General features: G+C 37.4%; 2 protein-coding genes and 1 long non-coding RNA gene across 7 annotated transcripts; 1 reads left to right on the top strand and 2 right to left on the bottom strand.

Moving 5' to 3' along the window:
- Positions 1–1011: 1011 nt before the first annotated feature.
- LOC143446657 (uncharacterized) lies at positions 1012–10578 on the bottom strand. Of its 3 annotated transcripts, none has more exons than XM_076946400.1 (9): positions 10426–10578; positions 9624–10283; positions 8762–9284; positions 8483–8675; positions 7715–8364; positions 7534–7598; positions 5875–5976; positions 5515–5709; positions 1012–1705 (listed from the first exon to the last, which is right to left on the bottom strand). In XM_076946400.1, the coding sequence occupies exons 2-9, from the start codon at positions 10197–10199 to the stop codon at positions 1520–1522; spliced, it is 2490 nt and encodes an 829-aa protein (XP_076802515.1). In that variant the 5' UTR covers positions 10200–10283; positions 10426–10578; the 3' UTR covers positions 1012–1519. The 3 variants fall into 3 exon arrangements, with proteins under 3 accessions (XP_076802515.1, XP_076802513.1, XP_076802514.1); XM_076946398.1 differs by having other exon boundaries at positions 5875–5982; positions 7510–7598; positions 10426–10577; XM_076946399.1 differs by having other exon boundaries at positions 5875–5982; positions 7510–7598; positions 8483–8672; positions 10426–10577.
- A 5908-nt stretch (positions 10579–16486) lies between these two features.
- Positions 16487–19869, top strand: LOC143445410 (uncharacterized). 3 transcript variants are annotated; one of them, XR_013113820.1, is made up of 4 exons: positions 16487–16684; positions 17252–17375; positions 17507–17585; positions 19553–19869. It is a non-coding gene; the product is annotated as an uncharacterized LOC143445410 (long non-coding RNA). The 3 variants fall into 3 exon arrangements; XR_013113818.1 differs by lacking the exon at positions 19553–19869 and adding an exon at positions 17655–17838 and having other exon boundaries at positions 17252–17367; XR_013113819.1 differs by lacking the exon at positions 17252–17375.
- On the bottom strand, positions 18266–22012 carry LOC143445408 (CCR4-NOT transcription complex subunit 2-like). Its single transcript, XM_076944489.1, has 2 exons — positions 20696–22012; positions 18266–18892 (listed from the first exon to the last, which is right to left on the bottom strand). The coding sequence occupies exon 1, from the start codon at positions 21934–21936 to the stop codon at positions 20725–20727; it is 1212 nt and encodes a 403-aa protein (XP_076800604.1). The 5' UTR covers positions 21937–22012; the 3' UTR covers positions 18266–18892; positions 20696–20724.
- Positions 22013–22552: the final 540 nt, after the last annotated feature.

The raw sequence follows: 22552 nt of genomic DNA, 5'->3' as shown, positions 1-22552 counted from the left end.
TACTTCAAGCTAAACGAGCTGAAAGAAAGTGACGCATAGGGGTGGAAGGTAAACGCGACCTTGAGCCACTAACGATAAGGTTAGAGGAGAAGAAAATTAAAGCTCCATGATAAGTGCTGAATCGCAGTCAGGTAAACGATCGGGCCGCTCACCCTCAAACGAAATGTCGGTAAGTTAGCCTACCTATCTTTGTTGATGGCAAGGACTATCGTGATAACTATCTGCTAAAGTTCGACAGGTAGCCTGCATTGCTGTGGCACATAGGCGTAAACAAACGTTGGCAACCTTCTTATTTCCGGAAAAAACGCTGGACTTCTATACTCGAGGCTTTTGCAAGACTGAGGCTCTGGACATATAATTGTCTGAAGGTGGCGCTGCTGAAACGATACAACTTTACACAGTTTAGTTGTTAACTGAGGTTTCGGGAAGCTGAGCCTGAAGCAGGCGAGAGCCCATGCACATTGTACACCTAAGTAATTATTTTGATTAGTTGGTTGGACTATAAACGCGAAACAATACTGCTGCGACAGCTTGAAAGAGCTTTTGATGAAAAAGCAGTTTGCCACTTCGTATTCCAGAAATTTTCTTGTCTACCTGGTCGAAAGAAAAGTTTCTCTGATGAGGAGAGACCAATCGCTACTAAACCTAGGCACCAAAAATCGCGAAATCAGCTTACGGAGAAATCGACGACGTGTTTTAACTGTCAATGGCTAAACCACAAAGCAACTGAATGTCTGTCTCGTTCAAGAACAAGGGAAATAACAAAAAGGGACCATCTGACAGTTTAGAGACCATCAGCCAGGATACTGGAAACGCCAAACGAAATATTGCCATTACCAAACTGAGGACGGCCAGGTGGTTCTACCAGCAGGCTCTACCCTATATTTTCATTTTATAAATTTAAAATAAGTTATCGTTCATTTATTTAAGCAGTATTTTCCTCACAATAAATATAGGGTAACACGATTATGCACTTACAAAAAAACCAAAACCAAAAGTCCAGCAAGCACCAACGAGTAAACCTGTTTTATTTTATATCAAATGCCAGCTTCCCGGATGATTATTGCACGTAATTAAGGTTTGCAGCACAAGCAAAACACTTTTTTTCATGTTTCATTATACATATTTCTTCATGTAAATATTTGGAACTATATAAAATCTGGAAAATGATCGCATATCGGACGAGTAAATTCGTACATCTCGCATTATGATTCATTTTTCAAATGCAACTATTGACGATATTTACAAAGATGAGGTTTAATTTCTACTTCACAAGACACTCGCTTGCATTAGTACGATTACGAACAGATGGGCAGTATAAAGGCCAATAGATTTCAGCTTCTGGTTCAACGCCAGAGCAATATACATGAAAGTTTGATAAGAGCAACAAAATACATGCGCATGTACAAAGATTGCAACTATGAGAAGGTATTGACAATGTACAAATATATTCATCAAAAGCTCCTATGATAGAATGATTTAATTTGGTCCAACTATATGATAGTATATAGAGTCCTGCCTAAATCTCATGTAAATGCTCAAGAACGTTGGGAGATTTGAAGAGCTCTGGAATTTCTTGATCAAGCTTGCAAATCACTTTGTAGATCACCTTCTTCCAAGCGGGATCATGGTCTTTGCCGCATTGTATTGCGAGGAAAAACTCATGAAGGCTCTTTTGCGAAACTTTGATGAATTGTTCGGGAACCTGAAACGTATGCCATCTCTTACACGAGTTTGCTGTTATTAATGACTATATGACGTCTATATAACTATAGCTTAAGTGTAATATTGCAAGAAGTTACGGTCAAAAGTTGCAGACAAATCGCATTTACGTCGCAGTAGAATTTTTTTCGAAATGTTCAGTTTGTAAAGCATTGCCATATAGTGTTGACATAAAATAACGTTGTTATGAGTAAAGGTGTAGCATGGCACCAAGCGCAATATGGTTAAGGAACATGTCGAAACATCAAAAACAAGAAATGAAACTAATAAATAATCCATTAAGTTTTTTCCTCAATCACATGCTAGTATGAAATATTTACTTAAAAGACCTCCCAGTCCTAGATGAACAAACAGGGAAACGACCTCGACGCACATTTCTCCCGATCACGTTTAGTATTCTCTTATGACGTCACAGCAAGAAACGCAGCTTGTACCCTATCTATACTTGTACCAGCTTTTATCCACCATTTTAATCTTTCTGTTTTGGATTTTGGAATTTCATTTGAGAAGCGTAACATTGAACTGAAGTTTGAGTGGGTGAGTTCTATGTCGAAAAGGAAAATTAATTTTTTTCACGTTGTTTTAAAATCAGGTAAGAGTTGAGAATAGAAACGCATTCCAAATTCCACATCAAGAATGACAAAATGTCGACATCGGGTTGCTTACTGTAGGCAGACCAAAATACAAAAAAAAAGTTATTTCGTGTAGCAGTTATTGCAGTTTTTGTTAAATCTGTAACTATGTTTGATTTTTACAGTAAATTTTTTTGATGGCTTCATTTTTGCAGAGTAGCCTAAATGATACCAGAAAAACGTTTTAGTGTATGTTAAAAAATAAATCGGCTATAAAGTGATTTCCTTCATTATTCTCTAGCAATGTGTCGGCCTTTAAATGATTAATTTGGATAACGCATCGTCATATAGACAGCAATCCCGAGCGTGATAAACTTGTAGGGAAATTGTAGAGTAAAATATCACGTTTCCTTGTAGTAGCGCCCTAGAATTAATCGCTAATAACGTCACCTAAGCGATGTTAAATGCCGCTGACGAATAGTTTTTGTCGCCAAAGCAGTGGCACGAGCACGGTCGCCGTACCTTATGCCAGCGAGTTGCATAATTAATTTAAGTTTTTGGTTAATATGCTTTTTAGAATCAACAACAATGTCTCATACAGCTAGCAGTCTCGTACCAAAGTATTCGCAATATTTGTGCCCACGCGTCTTTCCTTGACGCTTGCACATAAACGGTGTATGGTTTCAACTTCCTTAGGGATATTTTCTGCCTTCCATTTATTATCACCACCTATAAAACCTCCAAGTCTTTCCGTGCTTTCAAGTAGCTTCGATGACGTTCGGCAAAAGAAGGAAGACAAAGCAATACAAACAATGCAACTGAATGTTTAGCCCAGTGAATGCATGTGTGAGTTTCTATTCACCTACAGATCCTAGATAACTACTCACATAACAAATTCTTGCGGAACGATAACTTTGAAATGATGACCGCCGCTCAAGAAATTTCCCAACCAAAACATGTACTGTACATTAAATTAACATTTCGAACGTGTCCAACGTGTTAGCGAAAATAACTGATATAAGGTAAATATATACTGTTTAACGTCAGAGAATAGATGGAAAGTTAACAAGTCTTCACCACCAAAAGTAACTTATTATAATTCAGGATTATTCGAAAGAGTAATTTATGTTTGAAAGCATTTTTGGCTGGAGCGCGGTCATTCCTAATGTACCGGAAGCTTGCCATTGTAAGCGGCCTTGTTATTCTCGATTTGAAATTACTGCACAAGCAATGATAACGTCATAATCGCGATAGTTACAGCACAAACAGCAACGAATTACAAGGAAGAAAAGGGCAAATGATCGACCCCCAATGTTCAGTGGTCGTTACAGGAAATCCCGTCTCTTGAAGCAGGATGATGAACCGCTTAAATGAACTTAGCGATAAAACGGATACCAAAAAACTTACAAGGTTTTCATGTGCTTGTGCACGTAGTTAAGGACACATAGTCACTATCGACCTTGAGGGGTAAAGTAAGCAATGAGCCTTATGACGCATTAGGGAAATGACAACCCATCGTCTGTCAGACCTAGCGAGTAATTAACCAAGTAGTCCTTTTAACCTACCAAAGTTCACCTTTTAAGTTATCGGTATAAGCCCAATAACATTAACGTCAGGATGTTAACGCTGTAATAAAGCCAATTTCCATGGTTATATTTTGTTTTGTAAAATAATTTAAGATCATAAAAAATGACCATAAACCGGTATGTAACCGCGATATGAATAAGAAACCATAACAGATTATACAATACTATCTTATCAACGGCACTTTAAGTATTTGAATGAAGAGAAAGAAATGGTAACATCGCGACACAAATGCTGAAGACGAACGGGCCAAGTAGCCGTTGACAAGTGCGCGGTGCTAATAGCGATTTTTACAACGTTGTATTAAACCGCGGAAGGATACGTTTCGAATTTGCGTGTCATTCTGTTCCAAATACGAGTGGCTGTTTTTAAGACAAGGGCTTGTTTAGCCCCGAATAAATTTCAATTGAAGTAACGTGTTAAGATTTTCAAGTGAATATGCCGGATGTAGAGTTTTGAAGATGACAAACAAGAAATATAAGTAATATGCGAAAAGTGTCGCGTTTTTCGATCGATCGATAGTGTCCCTCGAAGCACGATCACTGCTTCAGTTATCGATTGTTTCAACATAAGTCTTCTAATAATACGTTGTTAAAACAAAAGACGAGAGATGATTGTGCGTCTTTCTCTATATCTCCAGTTTGTAGCGATCGCGGCTCTAGGTAGGGTTTCAAGAGGCTTAAAGTTATTTGCCGACTCCACCTGTTTCTGGGCTAGGGGCGGGGAAGATAAGATAGCGGCTGGTACAAGTGGCCTCCTGTGGAATGGGAAGCGGATCAAGAGCGGATATTTCTGCTGCTGTACAACTCCAGGACCCTTGACACCCACTTAACTACATACACCACGACACGAAGCAACGAAACACATAGAAATTAGTAACTGTAACATTGCTCGTTCAACGAGGCTTTGAAGTAAAGCGTCTTTCGACGCTGTGACTTATCATCCATGCAGTTGCACTGAAAATTGTTAACTTGGAAATTTTTAACGCAACCTGTTCAACCTATAGCATGTGGAAATACACAGCCTCACATTTAGTGATACATGAATAGGAAACTGATCTCATCTATCAAATCAAAGAGCGACGCTAGCGTATCACCAAAAGAAAAATTATGGATCTTTAAACGTGCAAGAGGCCAATTAATCTTTTTGAGTTCGCAGATCTAAAGTACTGTGAAGGCCGGAAGAGCATGAGGTCGGCGTAAATAAAGTGGTCAGCCACCGGCCACCATGTATTTATCTATCTTGTTTGGCCGCACTTGCGCATATAGGGGCTTGCGCAAAGGTGTATACGACTTCACATTTACGCAAGACATCCCGTGACGCGATTTTGCAGACAACAATAAATGTGACATGCGAAACGGCCATTCCCGATCTAGCAAGTTAAAAACATTTGCTAGACCCGTCATGAGTCTTCTTGTAATGCGTCATCAGAAATAACCTCTTGCCAAATGTGAAACATGCAAGAGTTGACTAGCGCCACAACGTTATCTCATCATGTTGAAAGTAATATATTATGGGCGTGACTGTGCTGGTGTTTCTGGCTACAGGACAAAGACACTATATTACCACTTTATCGATGCTGGTAGTAGCTGTTACGCATAGTATTAGCACCGAAAACCCAGAGAGCAAAACTTACCCTATAGTCGTTGCTCTTGTTATAATGTAAACTCAGCACGCGGAAGAGTTCTGAATCCCGAGTCACTTGAATTTGGCTGACGTCGGTCAGCCCGTCGCTGAGAACCTGGCGCGCGAACTTCTCCATTTGAATATAATAGAATTCGCGGAAATTGCTGAACCACTTGATAAGCTGTGAGGTAGTCGCTCGAGAGAACTGGAGAAAATTCAGTTTCGAATAAATGCGCAGAGCAAATTGTAGTGAAATATCGCCTTATGCATTTACTTATCGCATCACCACCACTTTTCTTTAATTATTTCTACATTGCCGTTTAACTGGAATATTAAAATACAGCTATATTACTTAATGATGATCGCATACCTTGACGTCGTTGAAGTAGGTTTTCAATGTATTGGCGCTTGGATAGCGAGTGTAGAAGAACATGAGCTTTGCTTTTTTCAGATGTTGTGGCGTTAAACCTTCCTGGATGTTTAGGTAAAAGTTAAGAAAACAGCAAACGTATGACACATGGCTTAAAATTGGGATGAGCGTATAATGATGCTAAGTATGATGCTAAATTTATTTCAAAAACCAATTTGGCACGAAAAATTGAAACAAAAAATTGATTATTTGGCAAAAATATCAACATTTAATAAATTCTGCACTTCAAAATTGTTTCGCCACATGCTTCTTCATTAAAATTTTGCGACAAAATACTAAATGAGCTAAGATACGGTAAAGGCGATTATGCCATTATCCAGTATGTATCGTGATTTAAAAGTCATTTGTAGTAGCTTGGAAAATTGCGGCGCGTTATGTTCATGAATAACTTAGAGAGAGCACATGTCAATTTCCCGTAAATAGTAAATACCAACAAAGAGTCAAATCGTCGTGCGTTAGAGCCACTCGCTTCCTTTGATAGGGTTACTAATCCGTCAAAAATTCCTACAGGTTTCGCTGTTTCGTCAATTACCGTTACGATGAGATCGACGTGTCAATTGTGTTTTAACAAGCAATCAGCTCCTCTATAGAACGCAATATGATCACCTAAGCGATCTAATCGCAATATGTTCATATCATGCGAGCCTTCCTTTATATCAAAGCTTCCACAACAGCGTTATATTCCACTACGTCAGCACTTGCAAGATTTTGCAAGTCTAGTTACACATTAAACCGTCTTTAAATCTTTAGGACGACGTATCTGAGTGCATTAGCGATACGTCGTTCGCCCCGATGCTCGTAAAATAAAGGTTTTATGTGCATTTTTTATATTAGACTAACTGCATGATGCTTATGTAAGTCAGTTGTTCTTTATTAGCCTTTTGCTGTTATATTTGTACGTTGATTATACTTTCACTTTAAGGCGGAACCTTTCCGATTTTCATTCCATTTCCAAGTGAATCGTCAACAGCACACGTGAGATATCACTCTTTCCGCTTTTCACCATGCACTTATATTTTTCGAGCATCCTGTTCATGGGATTAAGGATATGATTAACTTCGCTATACGTGGTACCACAGAGATTTTCTAAAATTATCTCCAATTTAGGTGGATTGTGTCACAATATTTGCAAGATTTTTGAATGGTATAATGCGATAAAAATTCCATTTAAAACTGTAATTAATAAAATGCGTCCTAGGATTTTTGGGCTTTGATTTTTACGACTATGACTGTCCATCGGACTAACTTCATCATCAGTTTCATGTGTGACTTAATCACGATAAGTGCCATTCAAATATTACCCGGTTTGAAAGAAAAGCCGATAAAAATTGTCGTTTGAGACCGTTGGATTTCTCTAGATTAGAACGATTCTTGATCAATTTCTTAAAATGCTTGTTAATCGATTAAAAGCATCGTCGCCCAATTAATTAACTTTTCTGCGACTCTAATGCTTGGTTCCATAAATGAATATAGGGCACGATTTTATAGAACGATATCGGACCAATTAAGGATCGAGTGACCTAAGTGCTCCCTTAAAAGTAAAACATGTCCGACTAACGACAACATAAAGGATATCGAAGCAGTAGAGTAAGGGCTCACGTCGACCGCTGAACTTCGAAAATCTGACGAATCCGCTTTAGTCACGTGACGATCCTTTGGCAACCCTGAAACAACATTGAAAGTCTGTAACCACGGTCTCTACATTAACAAATCACTTGGATCCAAAGTTATGTCTATATAAAGATGTATTGAAATTCAAAATGTGCAAGAATAATCCTACCCATGGTTTTGTTCTCTCTCGTGCTCGTGCGCGTGGAAATGGTCGGCCGGGCAATGCCAGGTCCGAAATTGTCCCGAAACCTGCCGTAGGTATCCGCCAGAGCATTGGCAAGAGCTCCTTGATGGAAGGAGGAGAAAGAAGGGATGGGAAAGGGAAGCGGGTTGGAGGTGAACGGGTAAACTGATTGGGTCTGATTTGTGGTAGGGTAAAAGGGCAACGGAGGGGGCTTCATTAATGTGGGTGAAAGAATGGCGTCGTGGGGCCTGTACGGTGACGTCAGCGGGTGATGACGTAACGGATGTCTGAAAGCATTTGAGGCTGGTGGGTAAAGGTTGGCATCTCGGAAAAAGGAGTGGCTAAAAGGTGGAGGCGCTTTTGAGTTGAGGAAACTAGCGGGAGGTGTTCGGTTCCTCTCGGGGGATCGACTTTCGGGGCTAAAAGATGCCGATGATGCTTGAGAGAGATTGAAGTCTGCTTCCTTCCTGCTTAAGTGAAGGTAAGGAGAGTGCTGTGATTTTGAATCCAGCGGGATAAAGGAGCAATCTCCGTTGGGCGAGGTTGAGTAAGCAGAGTTCGGCGTGCTGGCGGTAGGTTTGCGAACAACAAGGGATAAAGCTTCGGTCTGCTCGTCGTTCTTGTCCGCACTATTTCTATTTGATTAATATTCAAAAATACTTCTCAATACACTAAAAAAATATACAACGAGTCCCTCATAATAAACACAAACCTTCTATCTATATCAACAAAACGGTATTTGGTAAATTTTACCTTAAGCTCTCCGTGGAGGTCGATAACCTTCTCTTATCGTTTCTCATTGTATCTTCACTTTTCCATCCTACGTCTAATTGGCCGTCAGCAAACGTGAAGTTAGAAAACATTTGCGATGAGCTTCGTGAGCCACAAATGTTTTGGTCCGACCTAATTTGAGAACTTTTCATACCATGTTCCAGTTGTACTTCTTCTAAAAAAAACAGAACGTTTTTAGTTTTCTTCAAGCTGTTTTCATTCATAGGGTTATCAGAACAACTCCGAACTTGAATGACATACTGTTGCTTGCACTGTTGTCAGCGAAGCCGGATGAATGGTTTTCCAAGTTCCTTCTCGGGTTACCAGCAGGGCTAACAATTTTTGCTTCCTTTCTCGACTTTTCAAAGCTGAAAGCATTGTCGTTGATCGTATCTTTTTTACGTGTTTCATCTTGAAAAACAAAACCATTTCGCTGTTTGTGCTCAATGCTAAGTTGCAATTCTTCGAGAACCCGCTTAGCCGAATTTTCAACAACTATTCCAAGGACTGAAGAGAGTTCTTGCTTCAGGGACTGTACCAGCACGTCGTATGCTTTGCCTACGGCGAAACGCTCATCGGACTGACTAGTGCAGCCATTTTGTGGAACGATCACGTTTATTGCCCCTCTGAAATGCGGCTCAGGGCTGCTTATTTGGCTGTTGTCCTGCTTCGGGGACTGTCTGGCTTGGGCATTGGTTGAAATGCGAAATCGTTTCGACTTTGAGTTCCATTCTTCTTCCTCGCGAATTTCGATATTTCGGTCAGGCGATTGAACAGTTTTATACTGCAGGAAGTAATGAGTATAGAAGTCAAAAATTTAAGAAATGGTTTAACTTGATTGGAACAGAAAGTAAAGTTTCAGTGTCAACAAACGAGCGTTGATAACTCTGTATAATTGTTATTGTAATGTTTAATCTAAAAAAGTTGCTTATATAGTATATACAACAGTACAACTGCCTACAATTTATTTGGTTCAAATCAATTTTCAGAGCTCGAGACTGTTTGTGACAAACAAAATACGCTTCTTAATTCGGCCGTGGCTTTCACTTAAATAGATGCGGCGTTAACTTCAACATTCTTTTATTAATATATGTCTTGATAGGAGAAGCAAAGTTAAACTTACATCACAGTCGTATTCCTTCTGAAGAAAAGCGACCTCCTCTTGTAACTTTCGAATTTTCTCATTCATTCTTCGTTTTCTTGGCTGGGGATGGTTTGAAATCCCTTGTTCCGCTGCTTTGTCTTGATCTTCCGTCGACGACCTTGAACTAAGACGTTGCTCATGGGAAGAGAGCTTACCCGGCTTATCTTTGATGTTTGTCACAATATTTTCAACCCGAGCTCGCTTGGCTTTGGTTAACACGTCTTCACTTTGCGTCGGTCCATCGCAGTTCATGTCCACCGATTTTCCGTCGTCATCGCCAAAAACGTTTTCAGAATCAATGGGGCTATCACGTTGGTTAACATCGCCATTGAATCGAAGATCTTCAACAGTACGCACTCTCGACGAAGAATCGTCAGAACAGAAGCCATCGTTTGTTTCGGCCGAAGTATCGACCGCTTCGCCAGACATTTCGCGATCTCGGTCGTCATTCCACATTTTCGCGGACTCAGAGAAAGACAAGTTGTCGCAAGGCAAGCACAAATGCTCCTGGTCCACGCAATTGTCCTTAGGTCTTTGATGTCTTGGTGAGATCATCTTTCAACAGTTTCGTTTGGATAAAACTACGCGTTGCAATTGCATGCACTCGCACTTTCGTTAAAACTATTTTACAAACACCGTCTGCGAAAAACAGAATTAATAAGACTGATTAAGATAAATAGGTAATATAGTTCAATTAGATTAAAGTAAATACACGTCGACTTAAATTCATTTCAGTAACAACAACATGTGTAATTGACATAACTCCGTAAATTATACGTACCCTTGCGTACAGAAATTTTAAGCAGTTATAACGAACGACTGAGTATTGCCTTGACTAAACTTTTTGGCAGGGGAAAACGCTCCGTTGCAAGCTTCTGTCATAACCAATCAAACTTCTTCATACGCGGCGACGCGTGGTATAATTCCAGCATCAAACGTTTACTTTTTTCTCTCGTCACCGTATCATTTCTGCGCATGAAAATCATGAGAAATTTTTTCTCTTTTTTATTATCCCGAGCGCATTCCCACTGCTTATTCAGTAGATCATTGCATCCGACCCTTTCAGAAGATCAATTTGAAAATAAAAAGTTAAATAGTTTCCCTTCAAGAAGTGTGGGTAACAATGCAATGAACGAAATGAAATTATTAAAATTTTCACTGTTGTTAGTTTCTATCAGGCAGTTTCACGGACAAATTAAGTTTAGAATTTGTTAGCAATAGAATTGATGACAGGTTTAGTTACTGCGCTGCTAAAATTACGTACACGTTGAATCAGCAATGTAAGAAATCTGAATTTTCCAATATAAATTGCGTAATATTCTATGTTTACAACAAACCATCGTGAAGCTATATACTTTATAACTTTGCTTGGGCCGATTGAGATATGACAAGAAATTAATATGGTTAAGACAATTACTATTCAGGCACAAAACGTACTTTGCGCACTAACGAAAATTGTCGTTTTAAGCAATGTGTGTTATTAACAATTAAGTGTGTTATATCAAAAATAAAACTTAAGTATTTCAGAACACAAGAAATGTTTTAAGTGCTTATGGACCTCCTTGTTAAATCAACGAACTGTTTTTTCGCCTGTACACACAGTGTCTTGTCGATAACCTAACGCAACTTAACTTAAAAACATCAAAATTGTTTATAAAATCATCGATTTATACTTTGAATAACCTAGGCTGAAGTGTCGTTGTTATGCAAATATATCTGGTTTAAACACGGGTTACCTCAAGTTATCTTGAAGTTTACGCATAAGTTTTATCCTAGGTCTGGCTTATATTTTTTAAGTAAAATCTTCACTTATAAAAAACGGACTATTCAAACGAGCTTCGGTTGCATACGTTAAAGAAAAAATAAACGGAGTTTGCTTTTCTTGTAATCTTTCCGTCTCAAGCAGCAAAACATCTAAGCATGTGGGTGAAAAAAAAGACAAATAAATAAAAGTCTCACACCAAAGTAGTTCCCGAAACTCAACTAATTAATTTTAGACTTGCCCCGCATACTTCCTTTCTGTGGTGTGCAACGGTTTAACGTTTACTGCACGAAACTCCACTCGCTGTCATACAGTATTGCAACCATTATGTTAAAGCTATCTTGGACATTGCACAGCTTCAAACTTTGTAATTTTGATGAAATAAATCATACCGGAGACTTCGTTCTAGAAGAGCTTCCTGTAAAAACGCGTAAATCGCACAATTCACACGGAGGTCTCGCCGATCTCGCGTTGCTTCTAACTGTTCTCATGTATTGCTTCGTCGATTTCAGCGGCGCAAAGTACAAACCTGCATTAACCGATGAAGTCAACTTGAATAGGCCAAAATCTATGCCAGTTTTTGTGGCCAGTCGCACCATTGGAGCTATAAACAATGCGCGTTATATGTCAGTCAGTGCCGTTTCCTGTAACTTTTGTCACTATATGGTGGCTAAATATGTGTAAAAACTTATTCGGATCATAAATTTTGAAGGTGTGCCGCGAAAACTTTCATCTCCTACCATTCAGATTTCAGGTCACGACTAATCACCTTGGGTACTGCATCGAAGTTATCTATCAACCTAATTTACTGCAGATAAACAATAGGCTGTTGACGTTTATTAATAAAAGATTGCTTTAAGGAGCAAGTACCAACTTGCCCGGTATTTGGCATGTTCTCCTCTGCATAGCTTGCGTAAGTTACAGCTTTGCACACTCAACAGCTAGTGACAAACTTACTGGTTACGCAAACAAATTTTGAGAGAGAGGTAGAGTGTAGACAGGCATTTAAATGCGTATAAGTCTACAATACTTAATCGTAGTCTGACAAAGCATTTTTGTTTCCTTCGCTTCAGGCCACCATTGAATTCGCTTAACACCCATTTGAAATTTCTAACCCTTCTGGTTTCACCTTTTTCTGTTTATGATTTAACCTAAACTTTTTTGTAAAATTTTCTGCTTGTAACTGCAGTTTCTGTTGTATATAGTCATAAAAAAAAACTACCTTACCAGCAATGCAAATATTTTCGGCGGCAGTGTAGCGTAATACGATTTACGAGAAATGAAAATACTGCACTGTTCGAGCGATGGGAAAAGTTATTTGTCTTTTGGCAGGATTTATTTGGTTACAACAATACAATAATGCGTTACTTAAGAAACGATTCATCTGATATAACGCCCATGTATTTCCATTAATCGTCCTCCTCGGATTTCTTAAGGATTTGCGTTAAATCTCTCGCCTCACCTTTAGGGATTAATAGCAAAGCGCAATAACATAAGTGACAGGAGACACGCACGTTTCCTTATAACTTTCAGGTTTGTTTGCGACCTCATCAAAACGTATAGATTTCACAAGATGGCATAGCAACAACGTAAGAAATACAGTTTGTATCAGTTTTCAAGCTGACAATAAAAATTTGCAAAATGCGTAATTGCCATCAGGCACTTGGCACAAACTCAAACCGGCAGACAACCGTCCGCTTTCAGCCCTTTGCACCCTTGTATGCTCGTATAATTACTTTCAATTTCATTGCATTAATCGAGCAATCTCAGGCGATTCTGAGAATTGTTTCGCTTGCTAAATCACAAGCACGCGAACCTCTACTTCCAGTTTACTCAGTCTTGTTATGTTACTGTTACAGGAAGCCTGTTGCAAGAGACTTACAATAACAATAACTGGCAATCACCTGGACTCTAAAAACAGAAGGATCACAATAAGAAAGCAAACAAGGATAACTTGAAAGCATATTGAAATCACAACTGCGGTTTACTTGTAATCTGTTCTTTCGCTTTATTTCAAAGCCACACTAAACGTTTTTTCAAACTATATTCAAGCTGCCACCTATTAGAAATGAACTGTTAATAACGTTTTTCCCCTAAAACGTTTCCTGAAGTGTCACAAGACCGCAAACGAAGACGCCTCCACAAATTTCACAACATCTTTAGTGTTTATGAAATTTTTTAGTTGATGTGTTATAAAGTAAATCAGTAACAACTTTGGTGAACAAAGAAATTGTAGTTGGTGTGCAAGTGTCTTTTGATTTTTTTATGATGTGCGCAGGTGGGTAGTTAATAATCTAATTGGTGTTTATTCTTTAATCTAAAGAAGCAAGCGGTGTCTGTTACAAGGTGACTCGAAGCAGTTTTACAAGGTGTGCTACTTGTGTGCGTACCCGCCCGCGCAAGCAAAATAACCTGCATAAGTACACATTTGATTTGATCCTTGGACCAGATCACGTGCGCACGAGGCGCTACTTGACGCAGAATGTGTTTTCAAGAACTTTAGGCGTCGTAATCGACCGTAAAGGTTTTACGAAGTTGACTTAATGCATAGCAGTCCAGCGGCAGACAAGTACGGACTTGTTCGCCACGATCGCAAAAAAGAAATTAATTCCGCGCGCTCGCCGAAACCCTGTTTGCATTGAAATATAATGCATCATAAATTTTTCACTTAAATTTATGAAGTGGCCTGTCGTGTGTTTAACAACACTGCTGATATACATTCCATCTCAATGCACGAAAGTTACCACGAAAGACTTTCTTTTCAAGTTGCGAAAGCATTTGCGTCTTGTGTGTGCTTTAGATATGATTCGTTTGAGCTGACACGTAGGTCGCTTCATATGCACATTATAATAATTAATCAGCAACAATAAATTTGTCAAGTCTTATAACAAACAAAGCAGGAACCAAAGTATGTCTACCCCACTTGTTTTGAAAAGTAAAATTTCAGTAGGGTCGCCCATTGCGATTTTATAAACGACATGAATAATTTTGTAACGCAACTAATTTAATTCAATATCACAGTACACTTTCTCAGCTATAGTATAGTGCAAAAAATGTTAATCGTAATTTCTAGTTTTTCTATGGCGCTTACTCTTATTTCATTACAAATTAAATACAGAAATGTTTTTGCTGTAAAAACAAAGTGTATATGGTGAGTTTGTTTGTTTTCTTTCTGAAGAAAGTGCCCTTGAAATATTACCACACTTTAAAAAATATAATATTCAAAAACCGTTTTGTAATATCTGCGTTTACGAAATGGCCATAATGTATTTTTTATACACGAATGAGTCGTTTGTATGTTTTTAATCAAATGAAATCCACGAAATTTAGCGTATTGTTTACGTCTTTTAGATGCTCTGTACACAGCCATTCCACCACGTTTGAATATCGCTGTGACGAGTTCGCTCGCTTGTTTGATTCTACTCAGAGGATTGTGGATGGTAAACAATCGGCAACATTAAGAAATATACGTCATTTATTCGTTGACACAATGCAATACTGCCAGGGAACTGGTACGAATTGCTTAACGAGAACACCGTTAAACTCCTGCAGGTCAAGGTATGTCAAATATGAGTAGACTTCGAACTATAAGTAGCCTTAATGATATTGACTTAGACTGCAGTACGCCAGCGCTTTTTGATGAAATGCAAACACATCTTGTTGCACCACAGAGCTGTAAACGAGTCTTATATTGTTAACCCGAACCCGAAAATATAAGCCGGAACCCGACTCGAACTCGAAAATTTATTTGAAACCCGAAAGTTAATTTTACTACCGTAAATTTTACTAAAATTTTACTAAATTTACTAAATGTCGTTCTTTGACTGTCATCCTTTCTAATTTGCGAGAGATTTTTAGCACTAAGCGCGCATGCATATTTGTAGAAAGAAAATGAAATTACGACACAAATCTGTCGTGGCTGTGGCAGAACGTGAGTATAGATTCAGGCCCGACCTGGCCCGATTTTTTTTCAAACTTAAATCCGAATCCGGCCCAAACCCGACCCGAAAAGCCCGGCCCGACTTATAACTCTGTTCAACCAATCATAGGTCAGGTAAAATGTGATTTCAGAAAGTTGCATAACATAACAAGAATATTTGACATAATTCATATCAGTTTGTCAATAATTAATTACCATACCTTGTTTTGAAACAGGGTTCAAACGATCAAAAACTGCGACTACAACTCTATGAATAAGTCTAAGAAAGACTCCAAAGCAGAACCTTTTAATTCAATCGAACGAGTAAAATGCTGAACCATATTTAAAATCTTCGTCTCAAAGAAATGGAAGAATAATGGTATTGAGAAAATCACAGCAACTATTACTTGTAGATAGATACTGTAATTTTATCTAAAGTATACTTGACATATTATAAAGATTAACATCAACCCATTTATAAAATTTAGACCACAGTTTCGCAATGATGTCAGGGTTTTTCTCCATTAAAGTTTTTGCTGTACTGCTACCCAGCGACTTTCATAAAAAGGAGTCGGAGATAGTAACGAAATAACCGTACAGATATGTCTCACCATTTTCAGAAAAAAAATGACATCAAATACGCTAACTCCATAATCTTGATTCACTGTGCATGCAGACCTATTCATGGCATATTCACTGTGTGCTGGTATCGTTCCATACTGAATCAATTTGTTTTCCGCTTTTAAAATAAAATATTTTAATAAACAATATCGATGAAGATCTCTCTATAAAGCCAAATAAAATTTAAGTTGGATGCTATCATATCACAAGAATTAAAGGTTTTACGAAAAGTTTTTTATTATTTGAAGAAACACGGAGGGAAACATTTGTGATTCACTGTATCCCGGTCTCGCCTATACCTAATAATAATGGCAATGGATAAATCAAACTGACCGACTTCTTCGTAAAGTAACGCCAGGTAATACAAGCCAAATCATCATGCAAAAGTGGTAAAACTATTTCCAGATTCCAGAGGGTTATTAATTAATTATCAACGTGAAAAATAGCGCATTCAACACGTCACAACGGTCACTGTCAAAATTCCTCCCTCCCGCTCAGCAGCCAATAATAAATAAACTTTGCCTTTTTTTGTTTCGCACACCATCCATGGGGTGTACCGAGTTGCGTTTTTTTGATTCGGTCCGAAACCGAATATTTTCAAAAAATAACCGAATCATTTCGGCCGCATTCTGCAATCTTGTATTGCAAGTATTTGTTTTGCTAAAGTCAAGGAAACATTGTCCATACACCACTGCTTACATAGGCCTAATTTCAGAAATCCAAAAATTGAATTAGAGGGTAAGTCCATAAACAAGTTGACTTTAGATCAAAGAGTACTATAGTAGTTACTAGTAAAAATACTCGAGAATTATTTTGTAGTAATATGTAGCGGTTAACCAGTTATTGCCATAAATAAGCGGAAAAAAACACAAATTCAGGGTTTAATTATGACATAGGTGGCGATTCTTATTTCGTTACCACAAAAGAAGCTATAAGAATGACTCAGATATTTGGATTAAGTATGAATAGAATGTTTCGTGTGGCCGACAAGTAAATATTAACCACAAAATTACCAGTTACCACCAAAATATCCTCGAGTAAACTTACCGGTAGCCTATGAAGGATATAGGTAATCTATTCCGTATTCCCACATACCTTTAAGTGAGAGGCAAGTCCAAAAACAAGTTGGTGTTAAATCAAAAAGTAGTTGTCAATATGTATAGAGGAGAAAGAATTTTTTCTAATGTGTGGTGGTTATACAATGATTGCCATAAAATAGTGGCATAACCGAAAAATTATGGCTTAACTATGACGAAGGTGGCGGCTATTATTACTTCACAAAATATAACGATGGGCATGGTTCAGATATTAGACTTTTTTCGGCAACACAACGTGGTGGCCTGTCGCCACCTAGCGATCATGATGGCAACGCTACAAACTTTTCACACCAGGATGAGTGAAATCAAAGCTGTGAATCAAGGGTGAACGAGTATGCTGGAAGGCTTTCCGTAAAAGTGTCTAAAATGGGCCGCCGTCCTTTTTTAATATATTTACTACTTCATTGTATAGCTTAGTAACGACTGTCTTACGTTTTGTTTTAATTGTTATTTTCTTGTTTAGCAATCTCACCAATAACGCACAAGTGCTTGAGCAAGTTTTACTCACAAGGTCTGCTTGGATGTGGAAAACCTTTGATATGGTGAATGAACTGAACCAATAAATGTTTAGATTTTAGAAGTACTGCCTTAATTCTAAGCGCTTAATGAAGGTACCAGTGAAAGCAAAAGACATAGAACGTGGGGAAGTTAGTACCAAAAATGGTGAAATTACAACAAGCTCTGTATGAAATCTTAATGTTCGTTCCTACATATAAATGACCCACCGCACATTTTAGCAGTTTTTGCATCAGCTTCAAGTATTGATAGCACCTAAATACAATAACAGTTTTTAAATTCGTGTTTATTTATTGTTGGACTGACTAGATTTTGCAGATGACAATCGGTAAGTATCAAACTATTTTTGAAAGTAGTACGATTTAAAAATTCTGAAAAATTAAGAGAACATCAAAATTTTTATCAAATCCAATCGCAAAATGCCGGAAACCAATCTCAGAAACAATTAATATTTTGGTTGTACTGTATAATAGAACTACATTTTATAAGTTTAATTTTTTTACCATTTCACTATAATCTTTTAGTAAGTATGTATATACTACTTTCTTTGAATTCCACTAGCCTGATCAACGCAAGTGATAAATTTCTGAAATTATTGCCCTTCAGTTTTCTGAAGCATAATTACCAGTAACCTATTTCCAAAATATAATTTTCTGTCATTTGTTTGAGCTGTGTGAATGTATTTCTGCTTGAAAATAGTCATTGATTCACGGGAAAAGATTTTTAATAGCAAACAAATAGAAGAAACGCACATGACATACATTTTAAATAGAAAACTTTCACTGCAAGTTGGAAACAAACAAGAACCAGACATGAGCTAAGGATTTTTGTATTCGCTCATGCTCGAAGCTGATGATAATAAGAAGTTCTCTTACCATAGAAATGGGGAAATAATATCTCTTTGGATTAGTATTCTTTAATAACAAATTAATATTTTTTTCAAACTTGGTCGAATGACTTTGTGTAAATGTGTAGCATAAACTCTGATGAAACCATTTTAGCAGTAAAGCTTCAACCAAATAAGATCAAAAAAAACTTGCAATTTGAGAAAATATCTTAAAGCCTGTATGCATCATGCAATCATTTTTATTTTCTCCTTTATATTTGCTAAAAAAGTTGCGAGTAGTCCAAGGTTTTTTCCAACTTGGTTTGCCAGTTTTGGAAAATTATTCACTGAACATGATCCGCAACAAAAATAAACATGAGGGCAAAGTTGTTACCATGCCAACATGAAACTTAACTCCTAACCACTTCCTGTGAAAAACAACATGGCTTATAAACACTTTTTTCTTCATGAGTGTCGATAACATCAACAAAACTGGCAGCTGTATTCCTACAAAACATATGCAAAATAATTGCAGTTAGTATGGCCTTTACCATGCTTATTATGATAATACAATAGAAGCTTAAAGTTTAAGGAATCCATTAAATTACAGTACTTGAGTTAAAAAGCTATATATATATACAGGACTGCCATCGCTCTCAACTCAAAAATAAGGACGACTAGGAAATGAAAGACGAATACCACCTTAAAAAGTGCACAACAAGAGAAAGCAACCAATGTTCCTAAAAAAAAGACAAGACACTATCTGCATGTTCTTAATTTTGGTATCTTTTTGGTACAAAATGGTATCCTAAAGGTGTCAAAATGCCCAAAATACGAACCTCTGCCCTAAAAATAAGGACAAAAATAAGGACGAAAATAATGACACAAGTGAAAATAAGGACAGTTCTTAGAAAAAAAGGACAAACATATTTTCTAAGACACGGACCTTTAAAATAAGGACAAATCTTAGAAATAAGGACGGTATGGCAACCCTGTATATATATATATATAGTTAAAGAGATAAGTAGAATTGCAAAAAAGAGTTGAGTTTACAAACTCAAAGCAAATGATATGGATCTATGGCCATTCGTTAAAAATTGATAATAATAGTATAGTATAGTAATAGTGTCAATAACAGTAGCATTTAACAGAGAAAAATTACTTTAGGTTTGAACGCAAGTAAAGGTCATGCAGTTCAATGTTCAAGAAAGGGTGATATTTAATCTGGAAAAATTGCTTTCAACTTTAAGACCAGCAACAACTTTTTTTGTAACCTAAATATGATTGTACTTCCTACAAGCTGTTAATGAGCAACAGCCTTTATAAAATGACGTCTACAAAACAACTTCTAACAAAAGCTTTGTTTGACAGAAAGAGATGCAATTGACCCCACTACAATATTTCATCATTGCTATTTAATATTGTTGAAGTTGGTTACTATTCTGTTTCTTTTAGTGTATGTGATTCTGATAGTGTTGCAACAAAATTACAACATTCTGATTACTAAAATAAAAATTCGTTGGAATTCTGGCTGATTGTGTTTAAACTGAAGATTATTCAAAAGTTAACTTGGATCATATTAGGGCTCAACCAAAAAAGAAAAAGCTTTAAAATCATTCAGGAAATTTGGAAAGGATGTATGTAAACAGAAAAATTTTTGTAATCATAATTTTGTAGCTTCTCTTAGGGAATCAGTTGCCAACACATAAGCTTTGTAAAAAACTTTCCAAAATATAAGCACCCATCAATTAGTATGATTTGTACTTGCCACTTCATAATTGTTGCTTTCAGGCATATTGTTTTCAGTGCAAAATAAGTAGCTCTTGTGAATTTTTGATTTGCCAAATACCACTCCTATATTGCGTAACTTCAGCCACTCAAGATATACACAATGGAATTTCATGGATTACTTTTTAGTAAAGCTCCATAAGCTATATTTAAAAAGGCTGGAAGCCATTTGACAGCAAAAAATCTTTAGTTAATTTCAATTGTATGAATAATAAAAGTGGTTATATGCATAAATATCAATAACTTAGCAGGTTAAGATGAATGCCAAAGAAAGTGAACATGCCCTTCAACACGAACTGGTTGCCAATGTTGCTTTTGACTTTTATGTCAGAAAGAAACAAATACATCAGCATGAAACCAGTGTATTGACAGACTTTTATATATACTGTACTTTCTAGTAAGCAAACAAAACAAAATATATATACCTTAACTAGCAGTCCAATATGCTCATACTTATACTTATATATCAAAGATATATTAGGCACAGCACATATTGCAAAAACTTCACTTTTTAATACTTACTGAATTTCAACCCCCATTTGTTTAAGTTTCTATTCAAAATTGTGATTCCCAGGAAAGTGCAATGACATAAGCTTAGGCAAATGAGGACGCTCTTCAAGTTTATCGTATTCGACGTGAAACTCTTTTGCGATTTTTCTCCATTCTTGGCAGTCCAAATAATAGTAGGTACCTTGCTCATAAGTACTCGTTTTCATGCGAGGTTCTATTCCTGGTGCGCGTGTGATCCAGATTCGTTTCTGCTTGTGAAATCTCCAATCTCGGTTGTATAATTCGGCTGCCGCCGCTAGTTGCAGCACATCATTTGGATTGGTGTAATACACGTAGAACAAAAGATCCTCACCATATCTATTTAACTTGATTGGTGCAAGCTTATCTCGTATATGGGCATTTGTCAAGTACTCACTGGGTACAAAGAAATCTAGATCTTGCAAACGACAGGGCTGTCTGGAAAAAGGTGACTGAAATCTGTGGTACAGGTTGTCAGGAGAATTTAGATTAAGACCTAACGTGGTTAAGTCATTGCCAAGTGCTAAATGCACCAAAGTTGGGTCAGTTTCTGCAGCTTTGATAAAAGCAAAAAGACCGGCGATGCCAAACTGGTCTATCAACATGGTGTTTGGAATATTTTTTATGGTGTTATCTTGAAGAACTTGCATGCCTTTTTGTTGTGCGGATGGTTGATTTGACTTATCCACTGTAATCTGCCCACCTAGCTGTAAACTTCCCAAAGGGTTGAACTTGTCGGCTGCTTCATCTCCTCTTCCGTCCTGATCGGGAAAAACTGCTTTCATGACATTCATGGCCGCAGCTCCAGGTAATGCCGGGAAGTCTTCATTGTGAATTTGAAATTCATTGCTTTTACTTTGTTTATTTAACATGTCAACATAAGGTGGTTTTGAAACAGCAGATGCGGATGGTTGTGGACCAATTGGTCGAGTTCTTTGATTAAGGTTTGAAAACTCATTTCCACCAAGTCCTCTCACCAATGCAGCTTGTTGTTCGGGTTTTGCTGCTGATAGAAAAGCAAATAAACCACCTATGCCCAGATGATCGGGTAGCTTAGAATTACCAGGCATATTTTTCACCAAGCCAGGCTGTAAATTGTCTGGTAAAAGAGGCATTCCTTTTGGCTGGCTAGGGTTGAGCGCATTCTGACCAGATTTGTCAATTGGAAGTTGCCCTCCTAATGGCAAACCACCTAATGAATTAAATTTATTGCTTGCACCTCCTGGTTCCATCATACCGATAGCAATTCTTTATGAATGTGTATTTTAAGGGTGAGTCTGAATTGAAAAGAACATATTGAACATAATTAATTGCAAATTCATAGCATTAACATATATAGATTATAATTTGTAAAATCAGTAATCAACACATATATAGACAAAAGGTTTTGGTAAAGTAGAAGTTGAAGGCAAATAGACAGACTGTGAAAAGATATTCAGTTAAATGTAATTTCATCTATCATCTCCTCAATTCTCATTACCTACCCTTATGAAACATAAATCTGCCTAACGAGAAACGAAACAATAGTATATACAGTATACACCCACTTCTTGCTCTCTGCATAATTATCAATTATTAAACTGAGTCAGTAAAGACATGGTCTTCTTGAGCTGATTAAAAGTTAGAATGGTGACAAATTTATCACAAAAATTTTTATCGAATTTCAACGATCACATTGCCAGATGTCATGTTATGCATTAGACTAAAAACGACAATAGAACACCTGCACTGGGCACATGTGAAGCAGGAATTGTGTGGTTTTCTTGAATTACACTATTTTTGGGTTATTACAAATTGTTAGATAAGCACTAGATACAGTAATTAAATTTCATTGGCTATTGGGAGAGCAAG

This window comes from Clavelina lepadiformis, chromosome 2 (genome assembly GCF_947623445.1).
Source record: "Clavelina lepadiformis chromosome 2, kaClaLepa1.1, whole genome shotgun sequence".
Taxonomy (NCBI): domain Eukaryota; kingdom Metazoa; phylum Chordata; class Ascidiacea; order Aplousobranchia; family Clavelinidae; genus Clavelina; species Clavelina lepadiformis.
The sequence above is the reverse complement of the archived record's forward strand: the minus strand, read 5'-3'. Positions and strand labels throughout refer to the sequence as shown.

Coding starts and splice junctions, on each gene's coding strand:
- LOC143446657 (XM_076946398.1), bottom strand. CDS start 10,199: ATGATCTCACCAAGACATCAAAGACCTAAGGACAATTGCGTGGACCAG. Junction 8,676..8,761: donor TGACAACAGTGCAAGCAACA/GTATGTCATTCA, acceptor TGTTTTTTTTAG/AAGAAGTACAACTGGAACAT. Junction 1,706..5,514: donor ACAAGAGCAACGACTATAGG/GTAAGTTTTGCT, acceptor CATACGTTTCAG/GTTCCCGAACAATTCATCAA.
- LOC143445408 (XM_076944489.1), bottom strand. CDS start 21,936: ATGATGGAACCAGGAGGTGCAAGCAATAAATTTAATTCATTAGGTGGT.